The sequence below is a fragment of the Ochotona curzoniae genome, unplaced genomic scaffold (genome assembly GCF_017591425.1).
Source record: "Ochotona curzoniae isolate NIBS_2020 unplaced genomic scaffold, NIBS_Ocur_1.0 contig_2723, whole genome shotgun sequence".
In the NCBI taxonomy this organism is placed as follows: Eukaryota; Metazoa; Chordata; class Mammalia; order Lagomorpha; family Ochotonidae; genus Ochotona; species Ochotona curzoniae.
Window position 1 is genome coordinate 10,510,285 of NW_024465573.1, and position 27,938 is coordinate 10,538,222.

General features: G+C 38.9%; 1 protein-coding gene across 3 annotated transcripts in view; it reads left to right on the plus strand.

Moving 5' to 3' along the window:
* The window catches only part of ARHGAP42 (Rho GTPase activating protein 42), a 258,025-nt gene that overhangs the window by 198,461 nt on the left and 31,626 nt on the right, over positions 1-27,938 (plus strand). For all 3 annotated transcript variants that reach the window (XM_040976847.1, XM_040976849.1, XM_040976848.1), the window contains 6 exons: positions 10,358-10,462; positions 12,375-12,504; positions 22,526-22,626; positions 24,378-24,487; positions 24,932-25,010; positions 26,504-26,543. In XM_040976847.1, coding sequence (XP_040832781.1) covers positions 10,358-10,462; positions 12,375-12,504; positions 22,526-22,626; positions 24,378-24,487; positions 24,932-25,010; positions 26,504-26,543 — 565 coding nt within the window. The remainder of the gene's footprint in view (positions 1-10,357; positions 10,463-12,374; positions 12,505-22,525; positions 22,627-24,377; positions 24,488-24,931; positions 25,011-26,503; positions 26,544-27,938) is intronic.

Genomic DNA, 27,938 nt, shown 5'->3' on the forward strand with positions numbered 1-27,938 from the left:
TAAAGAGAGGATTGTAACATACTTTGCTCGCAAGTGTTGAAGGAATGATAAGAATTTATGAATTCCTGTTAAAATGCCTGCAGAGAAGTGGAGTGATTCCTCAGCTGAAATGCACTTTCTTCCTTGCCTCTACCTTATCCCAAACTCTGGTATTCTGATAAATCTTCCATAAATGCATGCTTTTCTTATGACACTACAGTTAAAAACCATTGTTAAATTTATCCTTCTTCCAAAATATTTTCCTGATTGCTGTGTTTTTCCTACTAGAGTGTCTAGCCAAGCCATATTGTAGTCAGTTTAGTCTTGTCCTCATTTCTAGCCTCACCCATGGAATTCTACTCATTTCTCATTTCAGTAACGAGAGACTAGAAATAGGCATGATGAAACATAAGCATGCAGCTTGACCCTTTCAAAACACTTTGCAGAGGTTCATGTATGTATTGGAAAGGCAAACTTACCAGGAAGGGAGAGACAGAGTGAAATCTTCCATCTACTGGTTCGCTCCCCAAATGTCCACAATAGCTGGAGCGGGGTAAGGCCAAAGCCAAACACTTGGAACTCCATCTGGCTCTCACTTGGCCGCAGGGGCCCAAGTGTTAGGCCATCCTCAGATGCTTTTCCTTCCCAGATGCAGGAGGTGCATCAGAAGTAGAGCAACTGGGACTTGAATCAGAGCCCATATATGATGCCAGTATTAGAAGTAGCAGCTTAATTCCTTGCACCACAGGGCTGGCCCCTCATCCTGATATTTTAGGTTACTGTTTTGCCAATTAATTTCAAGGAAAAGAAAGTTTTGAAGTGTCAAAAAAAAAAAAACATTCCCTGGATATATGAATAATAACAAATCACATGAGGACATGTTAATGTCTTAATTGTTTTCGTTCTAGTGAATTCCAATTCCTTTTTTATATTGTAGACATTGAACAGACTGTTCTTGTTTTAGCCCCCAAGTAATTTAATAAATAAACAGTAAAGTGAAGCAAATGTCCCATGGATGAGACTTAGCTCAAATAGATTGCAAAATATCAAGTAGAAAATATAGAGAATGACAATTCACAGCAAATAATGTTCTTTAACATTGATATTATTATTATTCTTATTTATTTGATAAGCAGAAAACCATAGACAAAGGACAGAGCTTCTGCCTGCTGGTTCACTCCCTTAATACTTGTAACACCCTTGTTTGGACCAGGCCAAAGCTGAGAGCCTGGAACTCAATCCTTGTCTCCCACAGAGGTAGGGGAGATCTAAAATTAGTTAAGCTAGATCTCCTGCTGCCTTCAAGGATCTGCATTACCTTAAGCCTAGAATAGGAAATGGGGCTTGGAAGCAAAATTAAATACTTCAGTATGAGCTGTGTGTGTCCCAAGCAATACATTAATAGCTAAATCAAAGACCCATTCCTAGAGTGATATATTTTATGTAATTTTGCATTGTTTCACTTAATATCACTTTTGGGGTAGAATTGCTAAATGCATATAGGAATTCTTTTTAAGATGTATTTTTATAGAAAAGGCAGATTTACAGAAAGAAGGGGACACAGAGGAAAAAGGTCCTCTATCTGCTGGTTTACTGCTGAAATGGACACAAAGGCTGGAGCTGAGCCAATCTGGAGACAGGAGCCTACCCCAGGCTTCCCATGTGGATTGAATGCAAGTTCCCAACACTTTGGGTCATTCTCCCCTACTTTCCTAAGCCACAAGCAGGAAGTTAGATGGGATGTGGAATGGCCAGGACACAAACTAGTACCCAGATGGAATCCAGGCACTTACAATAGGAGGGTTAGCCAATTGAGCCATCATGCCAGGCCCTGAATATGGGAATTCTATGTTTAATCATTTGAAGAATCACTAGACTGTTTTCCAGAGTTACTATGCTATGTTACATTCTCACAATAGTATATGAGGAGTTTAAATTTTCCACATCCTCAACAACACTCGCTGTTATCCCACTTTTTAGTCTAACCACACTAAAGATTATGAAATCTTACCTAACTTTCCTTTTAATTTCTAGTTCCCCAGTTATTTGCAAACCAAGATTCTTTTTTAAGTGTTTGTTAACCATACATATCTTCTTTAGAGAAATGTTTATTTAGATTATTTGAAATATTTTCATTTGCTAATTAATATTTATTATATTACTGAGTTGTAAAGAAGATTATATATTTCAGATGCCAGTCTTTTATCAAAAAATTTGCAAGTATGTTTTCCCATTTTTCAAATTGTTCTTTTAGTTTATTTTTTGACACCATACATTGAATCGAGCAGTTTTGCATTTTCATGAAGTCAACTAATTGTATGTTCTTTGTGCTTTTCATATGTCTTTTCAAAGACAAGATATGAAGATTTATTCTTGTATTTTCTGGGGATCTGTAGTTTAAATCTTAAGTTTAGATCTTTAGTCTGGTTTTTGCGACTTTTGTGTGTATCGTGAAATGTGGGTTCAGCTTCATTCGTTTGCATTTGGTTGTGTAGTTGTCCAAGCACAAATTTTTGAAGACAATGTTGTTTGATCGTTATATGGTCTTGGCACGGTTGAAAATCTATTGATACTAGGTGGATGTAGATATACATATGTAGACATTTCATTCTGTTCCATGTCTTTACTTGTGCCAGTATCATACTATGGGGATTATTATTTGCTTTACATTAAGTTCTGAGATCAAGAAAAGTGAGTCATCCTACTTTTTAAAAAATATCTACTTATTTATATTTATTTGAAAATCAGATATGCAGAGAGTATGAGAGACAGAGAGGAAGATCTTCCGTCCACTGATTCATTCCCCAAGTAGCTACAACAGCCAGATCTGAACCCTCCGATGCCAGAGGCCTCTTCCAAGTCTCCCACACTGGTGCAGGGTCCCAAGGCTTTGGGCCGTCCTCAGCTGCTCTCTGAGACCTCAAGCAAGGAGCTGGATGGAAAGCAGGGCTGCCAGGATTACAACCAGCACCCATATGGGATCCTGGCAGATGCAGAGCGAGGACCTTAGCGCCACATAGGCTACCACACTGGGCCTGGTTGTCCTGCTTTTTTAAAAATAGTTTTCACTGTTCTGTATGAATTTTTAAATTTACTTCTCAGTTACTATAAAGGTGTTAGAATTCTGAAGAAATTTTTTTGGGGGACTGTAGATCCTATTTTGCAAATATTAATGTCTCAACAATTTTAAGTTTCCTAATTTGTGAACATGAGATATTTCACACTTATTTGGACTTTCTCTAATGCCTTTCTACAATGTTTTATATCTTCAGGCTATAAGTTTTGAATTTCTCTTGTTAAATTAAGTCCTAAGGATTAATTTATTTTGAAGCTATTAAAAAGACGACTCTTTTATTTTTAAATATTGATCTTTATTAATATAAGGAATGCAGATTTCATGCACCACGCAGGTATAGTTGCTTCCAAGAGGACAGTCACACTCCTTGCATACCCCAGCTTCCTAACATATCTCCCCTTTCTTCCCTCTCTTCACCAGTATTTCCATAATCATAACTTTAATTCATTCTGTCTTAATAGGCTTAATTTGCCATTAGTCTTATATTCAACAAGTAAGAAGAAAAAATACTGCAAGCCACATTTCCACTGTAGTATAAACATGGACTGAAGAGAATAATCCTATCTATACTAGCTGCTACATATCAGAGAATACATGTTTGTGTTTTTGAAATTTGTTTATTTCATTAATTTTAATGGTTTCTAGTTGTATCTGTTTTGTTGCAAAAGACAAAATTTCATTTTTTGAGGCTGAATAATATTCTGTAGTATATATGTATACTACATTTTCTTTAGCCATTTAAGCTTTGGTGGACATCTTAACTGATTTCCCATCTGAACTATTATGAGTTGAGCTGCATTTATCATCAGCATACAGACAACTCCCATAGGCTAAATTCATTTTGTTTGGATAAATTCCCAGGAATAAGATGGCTGGATCATATGGTAAATCTATTTTAAGATAAGGAACCTCCATATTGCCTTCCATTGTAATAATTTACATTACCACCATCAGTGAATTGGAGTATTTTTTAATTCCAGAGTTTTGAAAGAATTTGTTGTTTTTTGATTTTTGAATGATAAGTCACTTCAACCGCAAGGCTGGTTCTCTGATGACTCGTCATCCTGAGATCATCAGAATTTTGCTGATGATAAGCAGGTTGTATCATTGTTACCAATTAAGGATGATCCCAGAGTCAATACATGATATTAAAGCAGGCATTTCAACTTAAAAGCAACATTAAGAAGAAACCAATGATCGTAGCAAAGCCAAAGCAAAATGTTAAGATGCAAACAAATCACTGTGCTTGGGGCATATCATGCCGACATATTTCATCTTACATTAATTCATTTAGGAAAGCTCTACATATCAAAGATGTTAGTTTGACAATAGCAAAACTTTCAGCTGCTGTCTTAAAGCCACAAAACCTGAGCCTTTAAATACCAGCAATAAACAGAGAAAGTGAGCAAGCCTTAAATTTGACAGCTGCCGCTACATCTGTGAACATGTGACTTGTTTGAATTGCTTGTAACCACCACCATCATAATACCCACAACACTAGGAAGTAAAATATCAGTAGCATCTCTGCCAATATTAGCATCTGAGAAATGTCCAAGAAAAAAGAAAACTGGAAAACAATTTTATCTAGTGTCAAAACTGGTTCTTCTCAGAACATAAAAAGAAATAAGGCACTTTCAAAACACATAGCATCTGAAACTGTAGCCAAACTCGCTTCATCTTCTAATACCAAACTGGTGAAAAAGTCAAAAAACGTTGACCACCAAGCCCTTTTATAGCAAAGTGACTAGTAATAGTAGATCAGTTTAGCCCAAAGAAACTGCAAGAACAGAGAAAATCTCAATTGATTGGAAAGCTGGCAAAGGAAGAATGTTGAAAAGGCTTGCTAATCTAAGAGGCAAACAACATAAGCTCAAAGAACAAGGTAAAACACATGCTGGTTTCTTTTGGACTACTGTGGCAGAAGATAAGCAAAGATTATTTACTGAAAAAGTTAACAGAACAGTTTCTGAATGCATGAATTTTAGATGTCCAAGAGGAAAAATATTGATCAGATTAAATATCCTAATTAAAAATATTTGATGCCAAAAAATTGTTAAATACTGATTTTTTTTTCTAGCACGTATTGAGCCAACCACAAATTCTTTTGAGAACATTATTACAGAGTTTAAGAAGGCCTTTCTAGCAGGGGTTCAGCCAGTCGAAGAGATACACACAATTGTGTGTATTCTGGTAGTGAAGAAGCAAGAAAAAGTCAACTTTGGAGGGAAGACTGTATAGACTTATTGCAACCAAGGAACAGATCCAAGAAGGCAACACTGAAGATAAAGATCTAAATCCAGAACCAGTAAAACAGGAAATTGAAAGTAAATATCCTAGAGATGTGATACTTCAGGATTGTGAAATAGAACAAGATGACAAAAGATGGGATTCAGCCGTTGGTGTTAAAATCCACAATACAAAAACTAGAGCAAGTCATGTCATTATATCACATTCTCTATACCATATTTGTAATGTGTAAAATACTGGGTGCAATTTTATGAAACAAATTCTACATTAAAAGAGGACAAGTTTCTAAGACCACTGAAATGTTCCTCACATCTTCAAGGGAAGGCTTCAACTTGCTGGGTCTAGTAAAAGACCATTTTCTTCATCAGCCTTCAGTGACAGTGAAAAGAGTTGAAAAGTCGAAGTGATGCTGTTTTCTGACAAACTAACGCAGCAGTTTTCCAAGTGTGTGCTGATACCAGTACAACAGAGGAGGAATGAAGCTCTGATGAAGAATGTGGTTTTTATTATTCTGGATGTTTTGTTTTTGTGGTTTTGTATTTTAGTTTGGTCTGAAGTGGACTAAGTCCCTAAATGTTGGAGTTATTCATGACAGCAAGCTTCCTTCGTAACATTTATGTTATAGCCAACATTGCCTTTCTGAACATAATTCCGCCTTGTCAATCTCAACACATTTGCTGGAAATGGATAACTTTTGTCAGCTAATTTACTGCTCCACTTGAATATAAGCATGTTTACCAGCTTGCTTATCGAATCTAAGTACACTAGAGATATATTATCAGAAAACAAGATGCTCTTGATAAAAATTTATAGTTTTCATTGACTTCTTAAAAGTTGCAACACTTTTTGACTAGAATAAAGGTAAAAATTACACTGACTAGAGGGATTCCTTCAAATATTAAAATATAAGGGATTAGACTTGCTTTCCAACCAAATTCCTGTAACTCACGTGTCTGATGTGTCCTTTGGGTTGCGTGTGGTTCTTCGATGTCACTTTTCATCAATAATAGGTTGTATCTCTGGCCTCCTGACCCATTTCCTTTGATTATAACTGAAATTACCAAAGTGAATATATAGCTTCTTCTATAAAAAAGGGTACTTTGTGTACAAAAGACACAAAAACCACATTTAGTAGAAAACGAAGTATTTAATGTGAGACTGTTTTATAACTTGTGTAAAACATTAACTTCCATAGGTTGATTTGATAGCTTATAAGTGATAGAACTGAATTAGGAAAGCAATATGGAATATTTAATAACTGTCGATCTTGTTGATGTATAATTTCTAAATTAAACAATATTTACATTTGGTTTCTTCTCCATGATGTAACAATTTTGTAAAAGATAAGTTAAAATATATGGATGGGATATTGATGTGCTTTAAGATTGAATGCTGTAGGGCCAGCATATTGGTGTACCAAGTAAAATGCCCACCTGCGACACTGGCATCGCATCTGAGCACGGCTGCTCTACCGCCCATCCAGCTCCATGCAACTGCATATGGGAAAGAAACAGATGGCCCCAGTGCTTGGGCTTCGGCTACCCACACTGAAGACCCAGAAGAAGCACCTGGCTGGTTTCAGTTTGGTTCAGCCCTAGTTGTTACAGCGATTTGAGGAGTGAACCAGCAGGCAGAGATTCAATCTCTCACTCTCCCATCTCTAACTCTGCCTTTCAAATAAATAAATTTAATCTTTAATCTTTAAAAATTCACATAGCCTTACATATAGGCATCACGTTTGTGTAATATCTCTGTTCTGTTCACTGTGTTTTCATATTCTGCGCAGTAGGATTTTTATTCTTTTTTAGCTGTTTACCTAATCGGTATGTAATAAAAATCTATAAAAAGGAAATTGTTCATTGTAATATTTGACCAACACTAGAAGTAAGGGCAAATGTTTAGAACTTATTCGCATCAATGTAATTGTCTGCTTCACAGTCCTTCTTCATTTGGACAATGGTAATCTAGGCAATTCCTGTACATGCTATGATGAAGTTCTTCCTCGTTGTCATACTGCCCCATCCCATTCTCAGCTCCGAAGTTCCTCTGCTGTTTATGTTATTATGGACAACTGTGGACCTGAAAGTTTGAGCCTTTTGGAAGTGTCACATCCCTATGGCATCTAGTTAGCACTCTGATAATTAATAGACTGAGAAGTATAATATTTTATATGATTTATAAGTGCTGCACGTACAGATTGTAGCAATAACGCATAGCAATTTGATTCTAAAACCCTTGGGCATATTCAGAGTGTTTTATATTTTCCAGTAAAGAAGGAACTCAGTATTAAACCTTATCTGGTAGTTTGTAGTCATTATTTTAGAGGCCAAAGTTACACTAATGTAAGCCGAGACCACAGTTCGTTCCACAACACCCAGTCTCTCAGGTAGATTGACCATAGAAAATGGCATTTGGGAACTGGAATTATCAAAGGCTTTCTGGCTTTTCAGTTAATTTTCCTGGGTTTAGCATCACAAAATTTGTGGAAGACAAAATGAATGAGTCACACATACAAAAAGTTAAACTCTCCTGCCATCTAGAGGCAGCTATTTCAGAACTTCAGCATTTATGCAGCTTTATTAAGCCCAAAACTGCTTTCAAAGATGTCAAACCAAAGGAAACGAGTGGATCTTTGTGTACCTCTTTATGCGTCTTCTTCAGAATTGTACATTCCCTCATGGGTGCTCAGCACTGGAGTGAGCGTTTAACATTTATCTGCTAAGAAGTGAATTTGAATTCTGCTAGAAGGTGCTCATGGATTTATTTTCGTTTTGACTGAAATCACTGCATGTACAATGTTGAGGATACAGAATAATCCAGATTCAGCAAAAGCACTAGAACCTTGCTTTTAAAAAATGATTGGGAATTTAAATACTGAGGATATAGATTAACCCAAATAAAACAGAGGTGCCAGAGCCTTAGTTTTAAAGTATAATTAGAAATTTAAAGATACAGCTCAGTGGAGAATATTGGTTTAACAAAGTCTATTGCATGACTTCTTTTAAGCTTTATTTATTTGAAAGGCAGAGGACCAGAGGATTCGAAAGAGATCTCTCCACAGGTTCATTCCCCCACATGTCTACAGAAGCTTGTTCTGTGTCAGACTCAGACGAGGAGTCTGCATCTTCATCTGCTCTCCTACACGGGTGGCAGGAGCTCAAGCACTCCGGACTGCCTCTCGGACTTTGCTGGGTACGTTAGCAGGGAGATAGATGAGCAATGAAGCCGCCGGAATTCCGAGGCACTCAGAGATAGGATGCTGGTATTATCAGTAGCTTCACCTTCTGTGCCACAAGGCTGACTCATGAACGTGCTGTGTGGAACACTTTCAGATAAGGTACCCAGCTTCTGTAGGCAAGAAGAGGTCTGTGGGTGAGGGCTGTTTTGCAGGGGTTCAGACAAGTAGACCAGGAATCAACTTTGAGCTTTAGCAGGGCCTTCGTAAAGCAGTTCACATGGATCATAAACTTCTTGGGCCTGGTGATTACTGAACCTGTTAGGATTTCCCACAATGGTACAGGATGCCTTACTTTGTATTTCTGAAATATCAGTGTGTCTTAATTTACACTGAGAATATTAGAAAAGTTAGATATTAGAGAAGTAGCTATTTTATGGAAAAATGTATTAGAGTTATTCCTAAAATATCTCACTTATAACTTTAATTAACTGTTGCACTTCTGATGATTTTAAAATAACATCTGCCTGTATGACAGTTTTTAAAGAGAGAGTTTAATATGGACTTAATATAAACAATAAGACAATACTCACAACAACTTCGTTCAGTATTATTGAATATTCAAAAGACTAGAATTATCAATGTATTTCAAAGGCATTTTTTTTTAAGTTCCACATCTATATATCCAAACCCTATTTAAGGATGTATTTAATTCAGTCTTAAACTGAACTTTGAATTCCTTAGGCCACAGGGTACACATTCAAGCGGACTTTATATTTTATTAAATAATATGACAAAAACATTGTAGCATCATTTTTGATAATCTATTAAATGGTAATCATAAGCTAATAGAAATCTGATAGCATAAATTAATTCTATGGCACAATATTAGCAGCTGTGGAACAAGAGAAGAAAAAATCCCTAAAATATGATAACAAGTGATTTGAAAATAGTTACTTTCTGAAAGGGATGTAAGTTTGTATGAAGTTGACTTGTTTATGAGAAGAAAAGCATTAGGTCATTGGTTTTATGTGAAAGCAGTGTTTATCTGTTGCAAATTTTAACACACTAACTCATTGGTACTTGGTTGAACCTGACACGCCTCCACAGACAGGAAGTGGCAGGATGTCACCCACATATGAAATGCTTTCAATTTTCTTTCCTTAATTTAAAATAATAAGTTACAGACATATTATGAGCCACATTTTATAAAAATACCGTAATGCAGTAAACATTTGTGGGAGAGATCAAATTAGAGGACACATGTTTGTGGAATAAAATCCTGTTTAACTAAATGAAAAAATGTAAGCCACTGATTTGTCAGATGTTACTTGTCCCTGTAAACTATGTCCTGTAATTCCGTAAAATAGCCTGTCTTATTACATGGATAAATACATGATAAATAAGTGCCCGTGAATGAGATTAGAAAGCAAGGTTTATAGAAATTATAGTGGTCTGAGGAAGATTTTTCTCCAGCTTTGACATGACAGGCCTATTATTTAATTCCATGTTGTTTTTTTCAGCTCTGTTGTGTTCTTACCACTTACTGCTAACATATTGCCGTGCCATTCTTAAATCAGTGCTGCCACCTTGTGATACGTTTCTTAATTTCATTTGTCAAATTCTTAGTCCTCTCTTGGCACTTTCTCCCCTGTGATTTTCTGGGTTAGTCTTCCTTCTAGCTACTCATTTTTGTAGTTTCTGTTTTAAGTCTACAGTTCTCATGCTTACTTTGCCAAGCAGAGATTTAAAATATCTTCGTTTAAGGAATTAGAGTGAAAAATGATTTCCTCGGGTGTTTTGTTTTAGTGGTCATCATTTGGTGACCATCTTTTGTAAAGCAAGATGTCATGGTTTCTTCTGTTTCTTTATTTTTGCAGCTTTTGTCATTCCTTCAGGGTTTATTTACATTTTACCACGAGGGATATGAACTTGCCCAGGAATTCGCACCGTATAAGCAACAGCTACAGTTCAACTTGCAGAATGTAAGACTATCTGTATTTTTGCTACTTCTGTTTTTCAGTCTGACAATCAGAAGGCCTCCAAGTTACAATCTCATCCAACTTCGAAATCTTTCAAAAATCTGTCTTAAGCTTGATAAACCTACAATTTTAAAAACTCACTTTATGTCTTTTTTTTTTTTTAACTTTCTGGTTAAAAGTCCAACAGAAAAGAACTAATTTTATGTTAGAACTACCAAATTTAGAAAAAATGTAACCTAAGCATAAATACATGCAAGTGTGGAAACTTTCGCCTGTAGTCATTGTTTTGTGAACTTACTGGATGACTGCAAGAGAAGTTCTGAAAATCTAGCATGGAGAATGATGGTTAGAATCACTGTAATAGTGAATGTATGAGATTTGTAAGGAGTTTAGAATGTAAATGCGCATGCCACTCATAAACAAAGCAGTAGCTATACATGTTCATGAATATGTTAGTTAACTTGATTATAGTGATTTCACAATGTTTAAGTATGTCAACATGTTATTCGGTACACCTTAAGTATAGACAGTGTTATTGGCTATTATGTCTCAGTGAGAGGAAATGAAGGTTAGCCCTAGACAAATCTTATTTGTCAAAACAGTAATTTGTATATTTGTGAAATGAAAGGATTATAATTAATGCTCCAAGGTCAAATCTCAAAATGGTTTATTAAAATGTGGAACATTTATTATTTTCAAAAAGCAGATTTGAGTGTGGTTTCAAAGCATTCAATATAACTGCTTCAAACAAAAGTGAGAATTATTTTCAAAATGCCTGTTCATGTTCCACTTTATAAAGATTATCTAATCAGTCTTTTTAATACCAGGTTGCATACTTATGCAAATTATGATTTTCAAGTGCTTAGCAACCCTGTCATTAAAGGGGAAAACTTTAAGGAGTTTATTTTTGCATTATCAAACTGAGTAAATTAAAAAATTCTAATTGTTGGCATTTTTGTATAATTGAAACTGTAACTATCTAGTTGTTTGTGACCAAAATTATTTAGCAATCCTTCTTTGTTTTCAATAAAAGCATATTTTTCTCTGCTTGTCTAATTCTTGTCATTGTGAAGCTGTCCAGTAAATAAAACTAGTGTTGAAATGTCTCATAAGAAATATGTAATTAGATATATTCTTATGTTTTGAGTTTTAACCTTTTTTAACTTGGATTTCCTATCGGTTTTATCTCTAGTTCAATTCCATGATTGTTTACACCTGTAAGCTTTCAGTTTTCGTTAAGTAGACAGGTAACTTATAAAGCTACCGTAATCCCATACTTATCCCCTCACCCTTCCATAAATCAGACAACCCCAAAAAGTAATCCCCACCTACTAACATTAAAGAATCTCAACCTTAACCCTTTAGTCTTCTCCATCTTCAATCGCCCCCCCCCAACACAATAACATATAATCATCTCCCCTACCCTCCCGCCATATAACCCCTTCCTCATGTATCACGATAACTCTAGCAAACCAATTCCATTATCATTATCATCCCAAATAAAGCCCAACCAAACACATCTCCACATTTAACCCTTCCTCCCCACTCACAGAAAAACCACTCGCAATATTCAAATACCTCCAACCTTACATAACACACCCCCCAAGTTGAAATTACCATGCCTCGCCCTCCCCCCCCCCCCTCCCCCCACCACCCCCCCCTTCCTCCTCGTCCACCCCCCAAAAGGTTGGAATTTGATCTTTAATTTATATATTATTTAACATTTCTGGAAACTAAGCTAAGCTATACAGTATTTTGTTTTGTTTTCAATAAGCCTTTGTAACATAAATGATAATGGAAGTGGTGGATAACAGAACGAAAATCAAGGTTGCCCTGTATTGTTAATAGTTTTGAAAAGTAACCTCTAATCTGATAGGAACCACTAAATGAAATTGTTGTTTCTACTTTCTTAAAGACAAGGAACAATTTTGAAAGTACTCGCCAAGAGGTAGAGCGGCTGATGCAGAGGATGAAGTCGGCCAACCAGGACTACAGGCCCCCCAGCCAGTGGGCAATGGAAGGCTATCTCTATGTCCAGGAGAAACGTGAGTCACATGACTTCATGTCTCGTACGACGTAACGTTCTACCTGAGAAATGTCACTTGGTCACATCTGAAGTGAACATAATAACATTCCTATAGCCTTATCTTTTTGATAATTTATTCTTCTGCTGGTTTCACCAAAGTTCTCCCATATTTTACCATCAGAATTTCTCTTATCTTTTCCTTTATTTTTTTAAAGACAGCATTATAGGGAGGGATAGAGGGAACACAGAGATTCTGTCCACTGGTTTGTCCCCAGAGGACTTCAACAGTCCCAGCTAGACTGGTTCAAAACCAGGAGCTTGCTCCAGGTCTCCTACAAGAGTGCAGAGGTTCGAGCTGCTGTCCCAGTTGAATTAATAGGGAGCTGGACCAACAGTGGAGCAACCAGGTCAAAATGATGCCCATATGTGATGCCAGTACTGTAGGTAGTCACTTTACCTACTAAACCACAGCCCCAGCCCTTATAGTCAGGATTTCTAAATGGGTGTATTGTTGAATTTGAAATGTACAGTTTTTGCTGGTAATATATCAACATGAGTTCAGGTTTATACTTTCATTGACATTGTCTCAATACTGTTCCATGGAATGTTGAAAATCAAAGCCTTGCTCAGGATGAATCATAATTTCCCCCTCCAGCAGCATTATTTCACTTAACTCTGTGCTTTCAATTTTCAGGAGTACAATTGGCAATTAGGTAATGTCACATCAACATTCTTTATTTTCTGGGGTTAGAATCTAATATGAGACCCAACAGAGCACTACCATATTTGCCTCACACTAAGAAAGTTTCTTCCTCAGAAATGAATAAAACTCCATTTAAACTGGTGTAAGTGGGCCCTTCCTGCATGTCATTTGTCATTAAGTGGAACTAGTTGGACTATTTGTACTAGATTAACTGTATGCTTCAAATCAGATATGCCCTCAGGCACTTCTCTCATACTGTTTATGATGGAGGAACAGTTTTTTCTTTTTAATTTCAAATCTATCGTGGACCACTCTCCTGTAAAATGCAAGATCTTGTATAGAGGTCTTTAGCACTAATTGCTCCAGAAGTATTGATGCATTCATTCTCAATTTCTGCGTGCTTCTTACATGTTAGGACTCATAAAGCTTGTGGACTAGCACTTTGGTTAAGTCTCTAGGTCAATAGGTGATTGCACGAAGAAGTTGTTTTGATTACTAAAATGATTTACTTAAAGGTTTTAGGATTGGCAAGTGATAGAGTTTGCTGGCAAGGGCTATGACACATAAATTACTTGATCACTAAAATATCAACACATTTTTTATTAGCCTGTCTTAGGTCCTTGGACAGCAGAACACATGCAAATAGTGATTTGTCCAACAACTTGGAAAACATTTGTTATAGCCTGGACAGTGACAACAGAAGGATGGTAACACAGAAGATTCAGACTCCAGAATCTTCCCTCGCTAAACTGTTTACCTGAACCAGTCTGCTCTTTTCAGACTTTAAAATGATAAGCTTAAGAACCTTCCTAACTATAATTACTATTACTATAAGTATATTACTATAAGTATATTACTAACTATAAGTATAATAATCTGCTTTCCTTCCAGTCTATTAAAAAAAAAAGACCAAGTCATTGGTTCATCTGTAAGATGTGTAGATTTTATTTGGAACTCTGAATGCACTTTCGAATACTTACTTTAATTATTTCAGCTGGGAGAACCTTGCTGTGATAGTGCCTTGCAAGGAGCTGATATTTGTTAATAAAGCATTTGACCAATTGAAGAATTTTGCATACATTTATTTTATTTTTGATGATGTTTATGTAGTCAAGAAGGATTCATGCCCATGTGAACCATCGGTTAGCGAATGAGTGAATTAGACTGAGATAGCTGCGTGCAGTCTTCCTTTCTTTTCTTCAGAGAGAGGAGAAGGCCGTTCCCAACAGCCTCACACACCAGTACTGGAGGATTTGGGACACCTATTGATATACTCCCAGGGTCCCTGATGGGGAGCGTGTTCTGAAATGCTGTTGAATTTGTTGCTGCAAGGTGGAGGAAATTCTTCCAAAATCCATTGGCTGACATAGGCCACCTCAAAGTGTCATTCACCCAGATACTTGCTATCAGAGCTCAGCCAGGAGTGTTGTTCATTTTATTCTGCCTTCCATGATATTAGATGCCCTCTGCAGGCCTCAATGAAATGGTTGTTGTGTCCCCCATGCGCATCTGGGCATATCAGCCACTGCACAGTCTACAGCAATCCAGCAGACACAGCTGGACACATGCATTGCACAGTCAGACCACAGATCCTGTGATTTTTTTCCTGTGGTTTTGAGTGCTGTGGTTCATTTGGGGAAATTCCCAAAGAAACTTTGCCTGATGAGACCCCGGAGCTGATTCCTGTGTATGCCAGCCAGCATGGGGTCCATTATCAGCCTACACACTAGTAGTTTCAGTTGCCTAGTCAGTTCTATCTCCAGTCCCAACTCATACACAAACCAATGGATGCTCTAGCCATGCTCATCCCTTCCCACCATACACTTGGCTCTCATGCACACTAGCAGGAACTGCAACCCAGTCGGAGCAACCCCTAGTAATTCCTACCAGGCCAGCCCCAGCCCTGGCTCCTGTGCAAGCCAGTATATGCAACAGACTGGTCCAGTCTGTCCTACATCCCATTCAGATTCTATACAAATCAGTCAGTGCTGCATCCTAGCTCAACCTGACCGATCCCACTATCCAGCCCACTCTTATGCCAATGGGTGCTACTGCCTGTCCATCCACACCCACCCTTAGCCCTGGTTCTTTTGCTCTCTGGCAGGAGCTGCAACCCATCACAGTAGTGCCCAGTTTCCCTCTACGCCCACTCTCAGCTCCAGATCTTGCACTTTCGAGAAGGTACTGTGGTCCAGCCTGACAGGACCTGCTCAAAGTCCTAGAATTTACCAGCTGATACTGTGTCAAAGCCCTACCAGTCTGTACTTACTCTGGCTCATGCATGTGCCCATGTCTTAGCCCAACCAGGGTCTCCCCCAACCCAAGTCATGTTCAGGCAAACACTTATATCTCTGGGAAGCCTGATTGACCCCAAGTCTCAGCTCTCACTCTCACCAGCATGAGTAGTAGCCTAGCATGGCAGCCCCTATAGTCCCCCTGCTGAGGTAGTCCTCTCCCCAAAGTGTTACATGTGCTGGTGGGTGCTGCAACTTGGCTTGGCCTGGGCTACTCCCAGTTCCAGTTTATGCTGGCCAGTGCTACAGCCTAGCCTAGCCCAGCAGAACTGGCTGGTGTTTCAGCCCAACCCAGCCTGCCCCACACCCTGTCTTGGTCCTCACATCTGCTAGTGGATACTGTGAACTAGCCTAGCCTGGCATGCCCCAAGACCTGACCCACATGTATGTATGCTGGCAGGTATTGTAATCTTCCTGGTCTGGGCTACTCCCAGCCTCAGGGTTTGCACTCACCAGCAGAGACTGAGGTCTTATAGAGGAATTCCCCAAGCTCCTCTATCAGGTCATCTCCCAATAGCAGATCTTGCATACACCAGTGGACTCTTCGCCAACCTGACTTGGCTTATCTCCCGTCCTGACAGGTACAGTGTCCTTGGCCAACAGGGCACACCCATTCTGGCTTTTAGTGTTGGGTGTTACAGCCCAGCCCCACCTGACCCACCTCTAGAACCAACTCTTGTATGGCTCAGCAGGTGCTGAGACCTAGCCCCAGCCCATCTTATACCCACCTGGTTCTCGCAAACACCAGCAGGTGCTTGAGCTCAGCCCATTCTGACATACCCCAGACTTAGTCCATAACCATGCCAGTGGATGCTTTAGCCATGTCCAACCCAGATCACTGCCCCTGTTAATGATCTAGCTGTCAACAGTGGGACCCAAAGCCCAGCCAGGGCATCTGTCAACCAGGCCTGCTGCTCCTAGCCACAGATGTTGCACGTGCTAGTGGTTGCTCTGATTCAGTCTGGCATGGCCTAGTTCTCATCTTGGCCTTTGCCATTGGATGCTGCAGCCTGGCCTGGTCTGGCCCACCAACAGTCCCAACTCTTGCTGATGGGTCCTGCCTCCTAGCCCTGCCAAGCCTGCCCTCCTCCCTGGCTTTCTTGCAAACAGGCAAGTATGATAGTGTAGCCCACCTTAGCCCACACTCCAGCCTGGCTCCTGCACATGCCAATATGTCATACTTTGGCCCAGCCTTGCCCAATCTGTACCCTTGAGCCAACCCATACAACTACTGACAAGTGGAGCAGCCTTGCCTGGCCCAGCCTACACTCAGGCCTGAATTATATGCTTACCAGCAGGAACCACAGCTCATCAGGGAAGTTCCCCAAGTCCTCTCATTAGGCCAGATCCAGACCCGTATCTCACAAGTACCAGTAGCTGCTAGGCCCTTACCTAGCATAGTGTGCCCCCTTCATCTCAGCCTTGATGTGAGCTGATGGAGATTGCAGCCCAGTCCCCTACATACACACAGTTCTTGGGTATGCCTGTGGGTGCTGCAGCCTGGACCAGTGCAGCCTATTCCCAACCTCAGTACCCATGAGTGTCGGTGTGATCCATGGTCACGCCTCGCTCAGCCTGTCACCATCCCCAGCTTTTGAGCAAACCAGCAGATATTGCAGTCCCACAGGTGTGAGCCCACATATCCTTCACAGAACCTGCCCCCAGACCTGGTCCTTTCATATGATGGTTAGTGTCATCACCCAACCTATCGTTAAGCATCCTCTTCCAACACTCACTGCTGGTTACTGTAGTGTAGTGTAGCCCTAGCCCTATCTTTAGTGTGCAGTAGTGGGGGGGGAGGGGTTGGTTAGCAGTGATCAATATTAACTTGCACAGTTCAGGTTTCTCATGGGGGCATGTACATCAGTCTGACTCAGAAAGGTCCTCCAGCTTCCCTCCTCCAAACTGCTTGGTCTCAGACCCCTCACTTACCTGCAAGTACAGTGGCCTTGTTAGCAGAATTCCCCCGTAAGTAATTCCTCACCTGCAACATACTCAGTGGTCCTCCCTCACACATTTCCCATATTCCTTTTCCTGAACAGTCCGCAGTCACTGTGCCTGGGAGCACATGGGTTTCTTAGCTTGGACTTTCTGAGCCTGGTCTTTGGTGAAACACCATCCTGGTCCGGAGCTCTGTCCCCCAACCAAGGATCCAAGTTCATGCACAGGTCCCTAGACCCAGTCCTGTGGCACATGTGTTAGCTGGGACCTTTTCCTTCCACCTGCCCGGGACCCAAGTGTGTGTAAGAATCTGAGGCCTCATCCTCAAGTATACCACACTGACATGGAGCCTTTCCCTCCTCCCTCCTAGCCCACCTATGGGACTCAAACATGTGCCTGATTCCCCAGGTCCACTCCAAGCACCTGGCGTGAGTCCCCAGGCCCCGGAGCCTGCAGAAGAGAGCCAAGCTATGGCTGTGCCAGTGGAAGGAAGCTGCTGGTGGCTCAAGCTCCATGATCAGAAGTGCAAATTGAAGAGCTTGTTGACAGTGAGGACAGCTGCTATTTGTATTCCATCCACTAAATTATACATTGTTTTTCTTATCCAGTTCCATGCCATTGGACACTTGAGTCAGACAGTCTATAAGCACAGGCTCTTTAAAACTTGGGGTAACATAATTAGAAGTGCAGTGTTCTATGCACTATCTTGATGTTGGTATGATTTATTACATGATGCCCACCTTCTCCTCAGGCTCATCCAGAGCTGATCATCAGACCACTTGGGGCATTGACATTTCCTCTGAGGATTTTATTCTCTTAGCAAAAGCATTGCTTAGTGAGATTATAAAACTCAAGATATCTTAACTCTGCTCTCTGTAATGTGGAGCCAAGTCTGACCTTTCGGTCTCCTTAATATCCTTTGGCTTCACACCATTTCTTCATATCCACCACCTTTGCTCAGGCCAGACTTTTGCAAAATTTCTCTAGCTTCCCACTTGCACTCAGAAATTTTCTACCCTCCACGCTATACTCCGTGCTTTCCCAGATCCTTCTGAAACACTTGTGTGCTTGGCCCTAACTGTGATGGCCCACTTGCAGTGCCTGATACCTACCGGAGGTTCTCACAGCTGGATTTTACTTCTCTTTTATATTAACATCCCACTCTTTTTTCAATGTACTTGACTTAAAGAGAGGGAAATTTTGACTAATGTTACATGCTGGTCCACTCTCCAAATGGATACAATGGCTGAGTGTGGACCAGGCTGCAGCCAGAAACTAGCAGCTATGCCCCAGTCTGCCTTGTTGGTAGCTAGGGTCCAGGTACTTGGGCAATTTGCTGCTGTTTTCCCAGGCACATAATCAGGGAGCTGGATCTGAAGTAGCTGCAACTGGCACTCTTAAGGGATGCCAGTATCACTGACAATGACTTAATTTACTGTGCTGCAAGGCCAGCCCCAGACCATCTTTTTTAAGACTTATTTTATATTTTGTTTGAAAGTGAGGAGACAGAGGGAGGCAGAAAGCAGTCTTCCATCTGCTGCTTCACTACACAACTTGCTGCAATAGGCAGTGACGGATCAGGTTGACACCTGCATCCAGTTGTCCTCTTGCATGGCAGGGGCCCGGACACTTGAGCCGCCATCTACTGCCTTCCCAGACTGAGTAGTAAGGAGCCGAGAGAGCAGCAGACAGCCAGACGTTGAACTGGCAACTTTGCAACCACAACTCTGATCCGATGTATTGATACACTCATCACCTTTGCCCATTACATTCCCTCCCTGCTACCTTTTTCACTCACCCTATTCCAGAGATCCCTTTTTAATGGACTTCAAAAGAGAATTTTGGGGTTTATTGTACTTTGGGATTATTGTATGAGGGGAAAATAGTCAAAGTTCCTTCTGATGTGAACTTTTGTGAAGCCATTCACAAGAAAATACAACCAGTGAGATGTATTGATTGTTATCATGTACTGTCACTGAATGAGTAAGTTCTGTGGGGGACAAAGAACGAGATTTAAAAAACTGACTTCAGGGTTTTTATTCTGTAGTTGAAGGGATAAGACAAATACATGCAATTAGTAACCAGTGATCAATGGTAAATACACAGCTGTAAGTTGAGTGATAAGTTTATATTAATGTGATAGGATAGAAGCTGATCATTCCAGTTCAACATGGAATTCCACTTATCTTCATGAGGTTGTTTTATTCCCAGTGTTGCCAACCTCAGGGCATGCATTAAATCACATTCAGGTAAACTTTAGTGTATCAGTAAGGTTGTGTATCCCAAAGTCAGACAGAACTGAGTTGAAATTGCTTATCCATTGCCTATTAACTGTGTAACCTTTACAATTTTATGAATTCAACTTTTTTTTTATCTTTAGAAGACAGGGATTTGTACATAATGATGATACAGTTTATTAAAGATAATGTATGCAGAACGGCTCCACTTTCATTGCTGTTGTTAACAACAACAATAATGATACACATACTGCCTTCTTTAAATATCCTTTGCATTTTGTAATTATCTCTTGATTCATAAAACAATCTCATCCCTCTGTAAAGGACAATTTCAGTCACACATCCTATGGAAGACACTGTTGCCATCTGGAGCTTGTAGGCTCACTTTGCTTATGCGTAAAATGGTCTTTATATTGTCTGACTTAAAGGCTTCTTTGAGAACCTCAGACGATTACTGCATGAAATATACTTATTTTCTAACTTTACTGCAGTTATAAAGTTCTGTTTACTTAGACACTTTTAGTGACTTTAAATTTGCTCATTTAGGAACATCTGCCATGGCACAGTGTCGGACAACTTTAAAGAAAGTGTGAGTGTGTGTGTGTGTGTGTGTGTGTGTGTGTGTGTGTGTGTTTGTGTGTGTGTGTGTGTGAGACAAACTACAAGATTAGATGCAGGAGATGCTGAACTTAGAGGCATGATACAAATATCTGAGATCTGATATCTCATCAGAGCCTTGTAGCAGCTTTATAGCAACATAGCTTACAGCGATCATTTTAAAAAATGATTGCTAATACTGCTATATAAATCACTACCTAAGTAGTAAATTCGCTAAGCATTTCCATCCAACTACTCTCTGCTATTTAACTCTGAGCCTTTAAGTATTTTACACCATATCTAACATGATTATCAACAAGTATTGTTAAGCATTTTAATGTGAAATAGTTCCAAAATGGGATTGAACTTAATTGCAGTAATCCTTTGTGATTACAAAGTGTGTGACTGTACCCTGTAATTTTAAAATATTCAGTGCCTTGAGTATTAAACATAAACCTGACACCAAGAACACTATTATTAAGGAAAAGACATCCCAATGGATTATAGCACGCTTTCTCAAGAAGTACTCTTTTACATTTCAGTTTCTTGCTTTTACAGAGAAAATCTGAAATCAAGCCAGCAATAACATTGTGTGTGGTTATTACTAAGAAAATAGAGAATTAACAGAATTGGTCCCTGGGTTGAGGAGCTAAATAGAAAATAAGCTGCATTTTCAACCTACTCAGTCTACTGCGGTATATACGCACAAGATGCTTGGCTTTTTTGTGGAAATACAGAAAGTCTTCTGCCCTGGTCATGGAAGCTTTGGCTAACAACCCATCTGAATCCCTGGTGAAGTAGCCACATCCAGTCTCTTAAAGAAAATACTGGATGTTAACATGGGGTGCTATGGAGAAGGAGTGTGTGTAAGAATTAAGGGAAAAAGGAGATGTGTATGCATATATCAAGTTTCTTTTTAATAGTAGACATTATTTTAAGAAGCAACTTAATTATGCTTTTTCTGCTTAGTGATAAGAGGAAATAGATCCAGTATTGATAAAGCCTTACAGCAAAATGAGGAATTCATTCCTTTGTTCATCTGAAGTATTCATCAAGCAGCCGCTATGCCTGGTTCTGTCCCAGGAATTAAGCATATTCTTAAATGTCACATGTTCTTCCTTTCATAGAATATAGCAGCTAAGAAGAAACAAAGGAAAGCAAAGAGAAAACACATCAAGATGAGGGTGCTGTGTTAGGTATCTCCCCCTGGAAAGGCCACATTATGAAGGTTATTATTAATTTTTTATATGGAAAAAAAAAGACCTGAAAGACATATCAGTTCCAGTCACACAGATATCTGTGAAAAAGTAGCCTAGGCTAAGGTGAACAGCAAGTGTAAGGATACTGGGCAGGAACGCATTGGTTGTCCCAGGACCAGTCAGGGAGCCAAGGGAGCTACAGAGAGTGTACAATACAGCAGCACTTGGTTGTGAAGTGAGAACAGGAAAGAGGGACAAACCGGCATAGGTCCTGTGAGTAATGTAGGACTCGGTTTTTATCTGCAGTGAGGAAAGAGGCCAACAGAAGATATTGAATAAAGGAGTGAAGTTACCTGACTCTTTAGCGTGATGTTATAAGACAAGAGAACAAGGGTAGCCCTAAGAAAATCATTTAAGTAACTCAGACTGTTATTTCTCATTTTTCGTTTGAGGGCTACAGTCGGCCTTCAGGATCTGATGAGGGTTGGTTCCAGGACTTTTTATGGATCTACAGATCCATGATGCTCAAGTCGCTTACGTAAAACAGTAGTTTTTGCATATAGTCCACATGTATCTTCCCATATACTTTAAGTCATCTCTAGATTACTTATAATGCCTATTGCACTGTAGATGTTAATATAAATAGTTGTTTTCTTCCTTGCTTCGAGAATTATGACAAGAAAATCCTGTACATATTCAGTATAGATAGTTTCTTTTTTTCTTTTGTTTCAATTTACAGCTGGCTAATCCACAAGAACAGAACAAAGATTTTAATTCATGGGCCAGTTACCCTTGTAAACCACTTTGCTAGTGAGATAGCTGAAGTTCAAACCCAAAGGAAACTAGAATTTCACATAGCCAGGGTATGAAAAGTACTGCAAGTAATTGTAGGGGTTTTTTTTTAAATTGTAAAATATTGTACATGTACAACTCTCCCTTCATTGTAGCCTTTCTAGAATTCACAGTAATGTCCTAGCATGGAAAGTGGAGATACGCAGTTATATGTCAATATACAAATCTGTGTTCCAATCATTTTTAACAAAATCTGAAATGTTTTTGTTCATTTTAGGACCACTTGGTTTTACATGGATTAAACATTATTGTACATATGATAAAGGAAGTAAAACTTTTACAATGAGTGTTTCAGAAATGAAATCCAGTGGGAAAATGGTGAGCTAATTTTATTTAGGTTTGTTTCAAACTGTTTGCTTATATAATAGAAATATAGCAGAATTTCAAAGTGTTCTTTTTCTGACAATGTGTACACATTTATAGTCGAAAGTCAAAATGGTTTTCTGATTGATTAGCCTTGATGTCTTCAATAAAAAAAAATTAGCCAGGATTTTCCTTTAAGTCAGCCCTGAATTGTTTCTAAGCAATGGAGTTAAATATAGAGGTCTTCTCATAGATTGCTGAGGTGTCATCTTTCCTTCTTGGCAGCATAGTTAGTTGTCTGTGCTGTTGGCTGGCTGGCAGCCCAGGGAGGGGCTGTCAAGGGCTGGATCGGGCTCAGAGATCTTGTCTCTTTTGCTCATGTGGCCTCTGTGTGAAACTACATGGCCTTCTCTCTGCTACACTCTGAATTGGATATCAGAATGCTGGCCAGCAAGACTTGTTCGAAGAAACTAATCGATACACATTTGTCCCAAAAGTAAATTGGTCATTGAATGCCTCACGTGGCCAGTGAACAATATATAGAGCAGAGTGGATTTTATATGAAGAGATGCTGGAGAGAGCTTTATTGCATGTAATATATAACCATTTGGCAAATTAAGATAGGAATATTGCAAGTGGTTGAATTTGTGAATTGAGTCATTGAGCCATGGTCTAAGAATTTTGGAGTTAGCTATTCTAAATATAATTTAGTTCCCTATTTTAACAGATCAGCAAGTAAGTTGGTAGGAAGTAAGTGACTCATGTAATTAATTTGTAGTGAATATCATGGCAGAAGTAAATGCTGATTTAACTTGGACACATTCTCAGATGTGTCAGCTGCAACTTATTATGCTTGGGCATTCATCAGAGTCTAATGATTCAAACTGACAAAAAATAAAGGAGAAAAAAAAAGACACCTTACGTTGTTACATCATAAGGAGGTGCCAAGTTCCATAAACACACAGAATGCCTGCTCTCCATAGTAGATAAATCAGAAATAGAATTTATGTGATACTGTGCTAGTAAATAGACTAAGCCAAAGTTCTATTTGTAAGTCTGTGAAATTTGTAACCAAAGATACCAAGAAAGTGGCAAGACTCCCCCCTTAAAACAGGCATCTCAGGTATAGACAAGAATTGTTAGAAAAAATTGAGCCTATGCTGGATTATTTCCCAAAAGTTTCAGTTTTTGTAACAGAGTACAAGTAGCGGTTGGTTATCAGCAAAGCTGTCTTACAGTATGTATGATAGCAGTGGCATCATATACAGAATGCACAAGAACTTTTTTAATTCGGAAGCTCTCCTGTAACTTTGAGTTCAGTATCATGATTGTAATACAGATTCCCTTTTGCTAAGCCTTTAGCAATCCGGAGAATCGTTGGAGCCATAGTGTTGTGTTCAAACAAGTGTTTTCATTGTGATATTGCACTAACTGAATAGTTTCCTAACTTTTCCAACTCTGAAGCCCTAAGGGAATCTACAGTACTGGATAATTTAACATTAAAGATAAATAATGTTGAAAGGTGCCAATCACGTACGTCACAAAATTCTGTGAAATAAAACATTTATGCAGTTCATTTATTAATAAATGGCTTGATATATTCTAGTTGGACAGCTTTCATTAGATGACAGAATGACAGGGTATAATTATGACTTTAATTCATAATCTACAAAATGAACATATTAGGGAGGCAACTTTAGATCATGCTAATATATTTTGATTTACTTTGTGATCCTGTTAATAATGTGGTACCCTTCTTATTTCAGAACGGTCTTGTTACTAGTTCACCAGAAATGTTTAAATTAAAATCGTGTATCCGACGAAAGACGGACTCAATTGACAAACGATTCTGCTTTGACATAGAAGTAGTTGAAAGGTTTGAGCATTTCTTTTTTTATTTCTGTTTTGGATAAGTTAAAATATTTATTTCTTTATTGCTTACATACAAATAAGACAGAATATATTTGTAGTTTTATTCTTTTATGAAATAGTACTCTTGTTTATTTCATTCTCACAAATATTTAATTACATGATACTTTCATAAAGACTGAATGCAAAACGCTGGCAAAAAGTAACATGACTTGAAGAAGAATCTGCAAAATCAATATAAATACCTGTTTCAGAAAAAAAAAATGCATGTCTTTTGACTTCAGATTATATCACAATTTGGGAACCTGACTCCCAGGTCAGCCTTCTGTGGTCTTCTGAAGACTGCTTGCCTTACTTCCCTGGAGTCAGATGCACATGGGAACCACATCACTGTCCATATGTATGTATGTGTTTTACACATGCTCTTATGTAAAATGTTTATTGTTCATAGGCATGGGATCATCACATTACAGGCCTTCTCAGAAGCTAACAGAAAACTCTGGCTTGAAGCCATGGATGGCAAAGAACCGGTAAGAAGATATCACATTCTGTAATTTAAATTTTATTGTTCTAATAATTTTTAAGTACATCTGAATTTTTTTCTCATGTGTCTGCAGCAGCATTGAACATTAAAATAGCATATCAGAGGAGTAGGAACTATTCTTGCCTTCCTTTCATTATCTCCGTCATTGGCAAATCTCTCCAGCTTCCTAATTTGTTTCTTTGGGCGACTTCCAGGACTAATTTAAACCTCTAAAATTACCTTTTAAAAAATGACTGATCATCATTAATATGGCTGCAGTCATTAGGCTGTCTTACTCGATGAATAATTACTGTGTGTCCCATCTCTGCAAAGCCTACAGTGGCGTTTTCATCCCTGATTTAAAAAAAAAAAAAAAAAGGTTCAGACTGAGGGCTAAGCATCCAGTCTGTACCCTTTTCCAAAAGTCTGAGTTGACAGAACTGCCTGTGGCTTGACGTGTTCAACACCATGCATGTCCCCAATTTTCTCATAATTACTTTGATATTATGTGTTAATTTCCCTAGAAGCATCAGGGGGCTTAGGTAAAAAATTTGGAAAACCCTTCTTCACTACTTGTTTCTTCAGTGCACAGTGTTAGTAGATCAGCAGGTGGGAGAAGTGAACACCAAGAGGAGTCACTTGAGATGCTTCCTATAGATGACAAAGTACTTTGAGCAAAGTACTCACACAACAGCAGTGTTACACAAGCAAAGGTTGTGCATGTTGAGGGACTCTCTCAATGAATTAACTTTCCGCCTGACCTAAGTTCAGAAATTGTGATGAAGCCTTTAGAAAACTCTCTAGCTATCTGAAAAAGTTCTTTAAATTCTTGTGAGAGTTAACAGCATATTGGGGCTCTGCATCTACTCTCCATGGTTTTCTATTCAGTTTTGTCATACAAGATTGTTTCAGATGGTTCATGGAAAAATGACATTAAAAGAGAGTGGCTGCATTCCATGAACCTTGTGAAGATGCCTCATCATTTACAAAATGTCATTCAATGATAGATTGAGCAAAAAAATTGGCTCTTTGACATGAATTGTTGAAAAGCCCTGATCCAGTGCAAATCAAGGGCACAATTTGTCTGCTTAGCAGTGCACACAAGTTAGTATTGTGCACTTTGAGAACAAAATGTTAGGCAGATAATTTAAGCAAGGAGCAACCTGGTGAAATCTATTGTGAACCACTTCCTGAAGAAGATGTATTATGACTCATGTTGGGGAAGAGAATGAGTCACCTGGTTCAGACAGAAAGGGGTACAACTCTGGCCAGCATAGAACAGCCAGAGATGGAGAGAAATAGTGGGGACAGGGCTGGTTGCAATACAGGAAATGGTCAGTTGACGTTGTAGATGGATGGTGTTGTGGACACAGCAATGTGGACTCAGGACCTTGAAGTGTCCACAGCACCATGAAGTCAAGGCACAAGCATCACCTTGCCAGTTTTCTGTACTGGGTCATTAACTGCAAGTAACTCATTGCCATCCTTTGTTTTCCTTAGATTTATACCCTGCCTGCCATTATTAGCAAGAAGGAAGAAAGTAAGTCATTTTAATAATTACATAAAATTATATAATTTTATCACAAAGCAGTTTGTGTTATTAAGAATTGACTTAGGTATAATGGCACTAACATACCGTGGAGGTGACGGACCAGTAAAGATGCAATCAAGTAAGTTTCTGATGCGACAACTGTGAACTCGTGGTGTTACGGTAACCAAAAGTAGCTTTGTTTCTTCATTATTTGTTTGCTTATGGTCATGCCCCATACTTGATAGAGATTGGAGGTAATTTATTCTCAGATTTTGTTACAGGCAGGATGGAAATCCAGTGTGTTATTTCACCTCTTTAGTTTTTTGAGAAGTAGAAGATTAAAGAAATAAAATTTTTCTGCTGGTTTTGGGAGATATCTCTCCTAGAATGTGGAGGAAACATTCTCTTTGTACTGTGACTGAATCATCAGTATCTTTGCAGACACATGTTTGTGTTTTTCATATCGTACTGTATGCTCTCCTTAATAATTTACTGCCTTTTTATCATCTTTTATTTTGGATTTTGGATTTGTTTAAGATTTTTTCCATGCTTTTGAAAGTTTAAGTTCAAAATTAATTTTACTGATTAATAAGGCCCTTGGACTTAATTCTTTTAAAATTAATTTTTTTTGAAAGGCAGGGGCAGACAGACATAGAACATTTTTTTCTGCTGTCTGAACACTTGCCTCCAAAGGCCCACGGCATCAGGGGTAGAGAAGGACTGAAGTTGGGAGAACTCCCTCTGAGTCTCCTGCATGGGTGGTGGGGAACGCATGCTGAGTCATTGCCTGATGTCCGCAGCGTGCATGCGAGCTGCAAGCTGGATTCAGAAGTAGAGTTAGAACACGAACGTGCTTACTCTGCTATGGGGAATGGACATCCCAAGTATTATCTTGAACTCCACACAGAACACTATTGAGTAAGTCATGTGAGCCCAGTGTGCTATGCGTGGACAACTGTTTATGGCCACATGCTTCCCAACCCACCACTTTTATATATATTCTCCTGATTTTTGTATGTTGTACTTCTTTATATTTGGCATTTGGTGACCCCCAAGAAGTGGTATTGTAATAAAATAAAAATTTAACCTTCCTCAAAATTGGTGTTAGAAACCAACACCAGCTTCAATTAACTTGCGAAGTGAGAGGTGCTCTCTTATAGACTACATAATTCAGATGAATTCTGTTCATCCTAAAATACTCTAGTTATCTTCTGGAAACTCAGTTTTGCATAATTTATAGTTGTAGGGTTTTTTTGGTAAGATGTATTTGTTTATTTGAAATAAACAAAATAAACAGAATTAGAGAAGGAGAAAGAGAGAGCTTGCATCCACTGGTTTGCTCCCCAAAAGGCCACAACAACAGAGATTGCTCAAGCCCAAAGCCAGAAGCCTGAGGTTTCTTTA